The following is a 10,154-nucleotide window of genomic DNA, read 5'->3' as shown; positions in this document are numbered from 1 at the left end:
AATATTACATTTTGACACAGCAACACTTGAGCTGAAAATAAAATGCAATAGTTATACAATACAAATATCAGATTAAAATACCTGAACTTTCCCTTAGAAAAGTGAAAATGTCATAAAATTTTCCCTTGAAGACAAAATAACTATACACTATTTACAAAACCTTGAGTGACACTTTAATTTAAATTTAATAATTTAAAACAACTGGGAGACAATCTTTCTAAATGTTAAATAAAATGTGAACAATTTAATTTCACTATTTTATCAGAAACAGTTGAATGTCTTAATATTTACAAATGCCAACAGGTTTATATTACAAAAATTTATAAACAAATATGGGACTTGCAGAATGTATCGCACAATAATTCACAAAACAACACAGCAACTGAACTTAATCACTGAACACTGAACATGGACAACACAACACTGAACAATGACAAATCACAACGCTCTCACACGGTGCTATCAAGGAAAATATTTTAAACACAAGACATGGTTCAAAACAATACAGTTTCTCACTTGAAAATTTAAGAATTGTATATTAAACTGGCTGACAAATCGCTGACAGAATTTCTGTTCTAAAGTTTTCAGAAGCTGATCTTTCTAATTTGAAGGTATTATAAACTGAAGAATTTCAATTAATATTTACATGAAAATCATACATTAATACAAGCTATGAATTTCTAAAATTTATTTCCACAACACAATAAATGTTAAATACCATTAAAATAATGCAATTTAAACAGTTTTAAAATCACAAATTACTCGGAAGAATTGTCAAACTTTCAATGATAAATACTTCCGGGTCGCGGAACTATATGACTACACAACAGTTAACGAGTTAAAACATCAATACAATTACGTTATAGATATAGCAATCAAATAAAACAACAGTTTTAAGCATATATTTTAAATGAAACTTACAATTAATACCTCCAATAATAGCAATCTGAGATTCAGAAAATACTTTCTTTCGGTTTATTTACAATGCGTTACCGAAAAGGAACTTTTTACGAATAATTGCGCATAAAATTGGCGCAACAATAAAATAACAATAAAATAGTACAAGAAACAAAGTAAGAAAGAACGATAATTGTGACCACTTACGTGTCCATCCAAAGTCCACAAAATCCAAAAATCACATAAAATAATGCACACAAACACAAAACGCTAAAAACACTGTCCCAACGAAATCTTCTGTCAGGAAACTGACTATAGGTCAAAAGTTCACTTTAACACGTGATGTAAACAAATCACACGTAAACAGCACGGGTTGCAAATGTTTTGGTCTTCTCGCGAAGAAAATGAAGATAATAATAAAGTTAACGCGAAGAAAATGAAGATAATAACAAAGTTAACAAGTTCGTCTTAGAACTTCACAGTTGACGAATGTTCTGGTCTTCTCACGAAGGAAAACGAAGAAATAATAAACTTAGCAAGTACGGATGAATGTTTAAGTCTTCTCACGAAGGAAAATGAAGAGAAAAAAAAACAACAACAGCAATATGCTTTAAAGTTAATAAGTTCGTTGAAGAACTTTCAACAAAGAAAAAAACTTATCCACGCAGAGGCACTACACGAAACAGCCCATGGCGCCGGCAAGGGGTCCTCAACCTCTGTGGGCTTCCAGGGGGTCCTTAACCGACACTGCTCCGTCAGTGGTCCGCACGTGGCCCGCACGTGGTGGTGGAAAAAATCTCTAACCTGGTTTCGTCGTCTCGTCGTCGGGGAGCCAAATGTAGTGGGGTAGGAGTTGGAAACAACTAACGCCCTTCCAAGGTTCGGATGTTTATGAGCCCGAAAGCATATCGGAAATTATATATATATATATATATAATATATATAATATAATACAGAAACCAGGTTGGTAGATAAAGTGCACACAGCAATAGTGTTAAGACAAGTGTGTCTTTCGACAGCCTATGAGCAAAGGAAAGCATGGTCAGTAATTTTTACTGGATTTTCTAAGGGTTTTAGAACTGACCAATGCAAACCTTGTTTATTTTATAATTCACATTCTTACTGGACAAAACAAGTATGACATCACAGTACATGGCTGGACGCGCACAGGACAAGGGACTGAATCTCACAAGAGAAGCAAATGGACACATACAAGACAAGGGACATAAACCATAATACATGAGACATAGACACATACAATTACACAAAGTGACCTATCCTACAATAAATGTGTAAAAACTTATTATACATATATTTCAATATAAATTAAAAACAAAGTTAAGAAGAACATGTATCGAAAAATGCTAAATAAGCCAGATATTTAATTTTGAAATCGAAAATGTCTGTACAGTCGAATTTGTCAGCATGTATATCATGCATGTACGATGTGAATCTAAATTTAGTTTTAGTACAGATTCGTTCATACGACAAACAGACACAATTTTGTTTTACGGATCATTTTAATTTCCTGCAATGATATCTATTCATACGACACACGAACACTAACTCCGATCCTAATAAAAAGACGAATGCTTCGGTTTTTGTGGAAAATATGTACGAAATATATTCGTCACAATCGGCTCGGGGCGCTAATTTGTCTTTGCTGCATTTTATGAAATTCGTCTTCACTGTATAACTTTTCTTGCCTATTTTGTGTTACTGTAACATATTTTTATCAATATATTACAATTTTACACATTTAAAAATCGTACAATATCGCTTTAACTATCAACAAATAACCAGTTATGTCGCATTTAGAGGTCTTATTTACATATAATATCTAACGTATTGAATGGTTTGACCGGAAAAGGAAAATACTGATTCATTCATATTGTCATCACATGTACTCATGTGAGTCATAAAATAATAAAAACAATAATAATAATTACAATAGTAATAATAATAATTATTATTATTACAATTAATCATCATCACCATCGTCGTCGTCGTCGTCGTCCTCCTCCTCCTCCATCTCATCATCATCACCATCATCATCAACAATTTTTCTTCTTCATTTCTGTGATCTTTAGCATCATCATCGGCAGTGCCAACATCAACAAAGATTTCGTAATAAAATAATTTCCACCTAATAACTTATGTTTATTCCTTCGCTAAAATATTTTTCATACCAACTCTTATAATCACCTTAAAAGCATCGAACATCATCGACCACACAAACTTTCCGGACACATTTTCGCACGTTTTTATCATATAAAGATACTCTGCGTTTATACGACTTGATATAACAGATACACGGTCACATGTTTAATAACGAAAGGCCATATACCATGCATGATGTCGAATGTGTTATTTTATCTGATTACGTTTAATTAAGTTAAACTTAACCAGTGATGCAGACAAATAATATTAACTGCTTTAAAACGTAAACACACTTGTTAATTAAAATTGACGTTAAAAACTGCTCATTTTGATGGAAGATATTTGAGACCAGGCGATCGTTGAAAAACGCATTACAATGTGCAGTTTGATACACGTGGATGAACGTTAGCTTTTTAATTTAGAACTTTGAGTCGAGTTTAATGAATGAACATGGTACTGGATTGTCTAATTGAAGAAAAATACACGTTATAATTTTTTTTTTTGTATCGTTCAAAAGCCATTCGTCTCAGTTCATCAATCGTCTACCAAACAACGCTGTGGTTTTCAATGGTCGTGAATTACCGTGATTTGCATGAACGATTTAACAATAGTCAGTTGTTGATACAAAAACCACAGTCGTGTCCGTATTTACGTTAACTTGCGTGGATGTTCGTATTTACAATTAAGGTTGTGTGATTCAATAAACGTATGTGCGTGGAGAGTAACCGATATTAATATCTTTGTGCGTTTGTGGATAAACAACACCTGGCGAAATCGGGCGATAGTCATGGATTCCAGCAAGATTGCAAGTTTGTTTATTTTGTTTGGATTATCCATTTTAAGTGGAATTTTGTCGATTTTGATGGTCAAGTGTCTGATTAATAATTTAGAAAATTCCGATAAGCTAAAACGCGCAGTCAGCCTGAAGAACTGCTTTTAGGCGGAGTATTTTTTTTGCGTATCACTTTTGAATCTTTTGCCGGAAGCGCGCGAGGCTATGGAAAATGCGCTTGAACATTACAGTTATCATACTGAATACCCTTTAACTGAACTACTTTTATGTATTGGCCTATTCTTGATATTGGCTATTGAGCATTTCTCCCATATGTGTTGCTCGTCCTATTTTGGGCTCAACTTCCAATGCAGTGAAGCCACAAGCGCCACAATAAGAAAAAAAGAGAAAAACAAAATACAATGCAACGGAATTGGTAACAGCGCCGATGTCAAAGATAACGGCAATGAGATTCTAGTACATAGCGAATTCGAAGACTCCTCATACGCTGACGATTTAACCTACCACACATATGGCACTGTGGGCGAATCCGTAGACAAATCTGGTATCAATCCTTACGCCGGAAGTGGGTTGTCACGTGATGGGACGCCGTTTCAGACGGAAGTCGTGTTCTACAACAGTGACCGGATCATTATTCGCAATAAGGCGTCTCCGGAAGTTGACGTAAAGCCAAGCACACACGATGTCATTCGAAGCGCTTTAGACATTGACGCAGATGACATCAGACGTTTGAAAATACGAGGGATTGTCTTAATGGTTGCCTTGTCACTGCATATGATTTTCGATGGTCTGGCGATAGGACTTATGACAAAATCGTCCAAGGTTTGGCAGCTTCTTGGAGCTGTTGCTCTACACAAGTGTCTAGTATTCTTCACAATTGGCCTCCAGTCTTTGGAGATTCTCGCATCCGCAAAGAAATGTGCACTAACAATCCTGTCACACTTAAAAACACAGCTTTATTTATGAAACACTTAATCAATGCCTTTCTGCGCTCGTAATAAAATAGTTGCATACATGTACCTAAAGACACAGTATTTTCTTTTGAGAAGTATACCTCTAATACTCTAGAATTAATGACCCACATAATAATATAAAACCTACCTCGCTATGGCGCACGAAATAATCCAATTGCCATTGTTAAAAGTTCCACTCTATTACGTTTACAAACAGTCCAACTCATCCATCAATTAAATATTACGCTACACTGTCTCATCACGTTTATATAACACTCCCGTCAATGAAATGCCAGTTATCGCTTCTATCGACAATCCACACAACGCAGGGGCACCATAGAGGGTTGTACGCTTATTATCGTTTACATTTTATGAACTGAAATTCCCGATAAACGTCTAACCGAACTATTTAATTGCTTAATAGTTCCCCGACGGTTACCCTCCCTCATTTTATTAGACGGGAGAGTACTCTATTTATACTAGGAAGACCTACCTACGTTCAACCATAAAATCACATTAAAAAATGGATATTGCAAAAATTAAAACTCACTACTCGAATGCATGTTCTTGTATGTATTAAATAAAGGAAATGTCACGTAAAAAATAATTAAAAATAAATAAATAATAATAATGAAAAAATGGTAGAACTATGTTCCCTGTCTTATGTTAAGTGTAATCGTAATATTTGCTCTTCCTAGCTTTATAATCACCACTATCATAATCATCATGGTCATCACCATTGTCGTCATCTCGATCATCATCATGATTACTAGTATCATCATTATCAGTATTACTATCATTATTAGCATCGTTGTTGTTGTTGTTACTATTATTAGAAGTATTATTATAACTAACGCTGTTGTTGTAAATCATTAATCCTAATCTTTAATATGGAGTGTATCCAGATAAATATTCCACCACTAACTGTTAACTATTTAATGTTGTTGTTGGTGTTACTTTTGTAGAAGTACTATTATAACAAATGTGGTTGTCGGTGAACACTATACATTATTTTGTAATTAGAACGAATTCACATACGTACTTAACTATTAATTATCCAACACCTACGGGTTCGAAACCCAAATTTTCTTTTGTTTGTAGACAATATATTGTTTAAATAACCATTATGTTACTGACCCTCTACTGGAGAATTTTCACATGACAACCACTTTCCCAATTGATCTACTATGATGTATCGTATATAATACTGTTTGTTTCATATCTGTGTAATTATCTTATACATATGCTCACATGTTATTACAAAATGTCATTGTTTTGTAACCTGTGAAAACAAATAAAGTTCTGTTCTGTTCTGTTCTGTTCAGAAAGCCGTGTTTGTTATTGTATTCCTGGCCATTATTAGTCCGATCGGAATCCTTATCGGCGAAGCTATAAATAGTTTCGATGACGTCACCGCAAGGGAGACCGTTCCTGCGGTTCTGCAAGGAATTGCCACAGGGACTTTCCTGTTTGTGACGTTTTTCGAGATTTTATTTCGGGAATTGGGCGCACAAGATCCAGAATTGCTGAAAATTATGTTTAGCTTTATCGGATTTGTACTCATTGCACTTGTGCGCCTAATGACCAATGACTAGCACGGTTTATGACAGCATATGGCAATTTCAACGCAATAAGTAGAACCAATACACAGTGAACATTTGCAGTAATTTTAAGGTCTGTATGTGCAAATGGATTGCATGTTGCGATGGTGTTATTTTCGCACTTGCTTTTAGGTCAAAATTTGACCATTAAATACATTATGAACGCATACGTTTCTGAATTGTTTTCGATTTTCAAGACGTATGAATTTGTAAGTAAAGCTGCATATACAAAAATGGACCATAAAATTTAATGACCACTGCGTTAAAGATGAAAAAGAACATTAAATACGTTACCGAATGAATTGTTTGTGTTAGAAATACGTATTACTATTGTATGATATTTGATAACGGGTACCATACATATCTAAATGATAAATTGTTTTATAGCAATTATCATGCTGTCGTTTAAGTTAACTTGAATTTATTACGTTACAATGTAATTGGTATTATGTATAATAATCTTCTTGGGCATCAATTCAATATTTTATTAAAGTCTCATTCGCAATACATATACAATTAAAATACATATAAAAAGCACAGTTTCATGTATGCGACCAATCATAATATTATTTATAAGAGACTATATAATTATATACATTAACAATAATCGATTATCAAATTGCCATGATTACTGCCACATGGTTGAAACTTACTTCTATTTAAATTAGTTATTGTATCTAAGACTATGTTGTATTATTTTATGGACATGAACGTAGTTCCCATGAAATTGATTTTGACGTGTTATACGCATTTTTATTACTATTGTTAATTGTATATTTATAATTTATTGTGTTATTTGTTATGTTTCAGTTCTTAGCAACAGCATTGTGATACGCTTATATATCGACTGTATCTGTCGCATCAAATTATTAAATACACTTTGACTGTATGTTAACTTTATCTTGCGTTATCAGTCATGACTGTTTAGCCCCGAGCATAACTCGAAAACTATTTGATGTATACATATGACGCTATTGACAAAGTTCATGAACATATATAAGTTAACAATAATAATTTGTTTTCTAATCATTTTATTGTATTGTGTATAACAAAGTGACTATTTTTAACGGCTTTAGTAGGAGGCTAGCAGATAAGAGGAGGGGGGGGGGGGTACATCTTATACCAATAGCCTGTGGTATGATCAGTACGAAGTGAACATTCGCAGTCATTGCGAGGTCGGCACGTGCATAATACTAATGTGATATTTGTACACTTACGTTTATGTTATTAAATCAACAAGAATATACTGAACGCATGCATAACCGACATTTTCTTTTAATGTTTATGATGTATGCGTTTGAATGATAAGATAATATTTCATACAATGGTCATAAAAGTGACCGCTACGAATGCAATATAATTAAACAAACAGCGCAAAAAAAACGCAATTAAAAATATTCATCGAGCCTATAAAATAACATTAAAGAATTAACCGAGTGCATTTTTGCTATAACAAGTACGGATATTCACGTAATCGAAACGTATATTGTCGCTACTAATACACAAACATTAAACAAAAAAAACGCAATGCAATATATTCGCCAAGCCTATAAAATAACATTAAATAATCAACCGAGTGCATTTTATATGCAATTTATAACAAGTACAGATATTAACGTCATGGAAATGTATAGTGTCGCTGCGCATGTATGCCATCACTGTGTCGTGTTTATAAATGAAAAGTGCTGTGTTAAAAGGGGGTTAAATGCATGTGCGTAAAGTGTCGCCCAAAATTAGCCTGTGAAGTCCACACATGCTAATCAGGGACGAAACGTTTCGCCTAAACTGGAATTTTGCAAAGAAGAGACTTTCTGTAAACAAAAAACACCATTAAAGCGGAAAGTGTCGTCTATGATTTGCCTGTGCGAACTGCACAGGCTTATCTGGGACGACACTTTACGCACATTCATTAAACCCCTTTCACAGAGCACGGCCTAAATATTGTGCCGATTGAAGTAAAAATGATAATGTGGGCAATAATAGCTTTAAACATTATCATGATGTATTGTTTTTTGCAGTAAACAAATTGTTTATTAAGCTTAATAGACCTCAATCGTCTGTCATTATTTTGTTACAATTAAGGTAGCGCACCCATAATGAGCACCTTTCCAAAATTAATATAATGTATTATTTTCTTTATCAGCATTATTTCACTGAACAACATGCAAACTTTTAGTTAGCCTTTCCTTGCTTAAAAAATATAAACTGATTTTTTCAAAACCACCCCCACGCTCGGCTTTTGTCCAGTTTATTTGCACACCTGTGGTATATGAAATTTTATAATTCATCCAGATATCCAAATATGGGCATGCAGTTGGTGGGTACAGATGCAGTGAAGATGTTTAATGTTTAAACAAGATGAAATAAGTATTCTTTTACAGACATTTACATTTTATAACGTGTTATCTATGGAAGAGCGCCATGAAATGGAAGTGTTTTAGCCAAGTAGAAATTGGGTTTGTTAAAAACAAAGTGTCATAAAATTCAAAATAGTATCATTTAAGTTATATTTTGAACTAAGTTTTTATTGATACACTATATACAGCAAAAATACCAACACATAGACAGATTTACCGTTTACTTTTTGAAATAAAAATACAAATGCAACATGCATGATTCTTATTTTCAGCAGTAAATCACCCAATTTAGCCAAATCGTTGTTTTAATTTAAAAAATTGAAGAATATGCATACAAGTTGCAACAAATTTAACAATAAACATAGCCTATATGCTATATTAAATCAATTAACGTTAGAAAATAAATAAAACGCGTCGCAAAAAGTATGAGTTGTCGGCAGGATTCGAACCTGCGCGGGAAAATCCCATACAAAGTACATCGTCTATAAATAAATATATATAAATAAATAAATAAATATATATATATATATATATATATATATATATATATATATATATATATATATATATATATATATATATATTTATATATATATATATATACAATCGCACATATATATTAATTGTCACGTGATTTGAAACAAAAAATAAATAAGCAGAAAAACATATTTTAAATAAAACAAACACAAAGCAAAACTCGTGGTTTTTAAAATAAGATTGTTACAAATGCAGTTGGTAATATATTACATACTATATAAGTATACAGGAGATAAATATATTATGAAATATCATTTATCAGTCTTGATCGTATAGAAAGCGCGTTTTTGAAAAGCAGTGACAGATTAATAAGTTCCATTTTATCCTCCGTTTTTAACAAATTCAAATATTTATAAACAGATGGTTTGATATAATAGTTGTTTTTCATGTATTGTTTTCTAAAATCATTATACAAATGGCATACACAAACAATATGATATTCATCCTCAATGTCATTTAAAACACAGAACATGCAGTATCTTACAGATCCTTCCTCTACATTTCTAGCGTATCTACACATTTGAATTCTCAAAGGGTGTACAGATAAACGTAATCTACTAACATATGCTCTTAATGATTTAGGTAAAATATTTAGATATGGTTCCTATACTAGAGATGCTTTAAACTGCCTATACATATTCATCATAGAGCTTTCGTTCACAGCATTGTACCAATTGTTATTAAAAGAGTTATAAATTCTACATTTAAATACAAACAAAAATGATGCACTTTTTCGAATACATCTGAAAAACCATAATCATTTAACATCTTGTTAATATTATATACCCAATTTGTGCAATTTCAGTTATCGTACATATCTATTTATATAAAGCGGATATCTCCTAAGTTCGCCATA

General features: G+C 32.8%; 1 protein-coding gene across 1 annotated transcript; it reads left to right on the top strand.

The window, feature by feature from the left end:
- Positions 1-4,162: 4,162 nt before the first annotated feature.
- Positions 4,163-6,675, top strand: LOC127842157 (zinc transporter ZIP2-like). Its single transcript, XM_052371505.1, has 2 exons — positions 4,163-4,769; positions 6,133-6,675. The coding sequence occupies exons 1-2, from the start codon at positions 4,163-4,165 to the stop codon at positions 6,396-6,398; spliced, it is 873 nt and encodes a 290-aa protein (XP_052227465.1). The 3' UTR covers positions 6,399-6,675.
- The last annotated feature ends 3,479 nt before the right edge of the window (positions 6,676-10,154 follow it).

This window comes from Dreissena polymorpha, chromosome 8, assembly GCF_020536995.1.
Source record: "Dreissena polymorpha isolate Duluth1 chromosome 8, UMN_Dpol_1.0, whole genome shotgun sequence".
Classification (NCBI taxonomy): Eukaryota; Metazoa; Mollusca; class Bivalvia; order Myida; family Dreissenidae; genus Dreissena; species Dreissena polymorpha.
The sequence above is the reverse complement of the archived record's forward strand: the minus strand, read 5'-3'. Positions and strand labels throughout refer to the sequence as shown.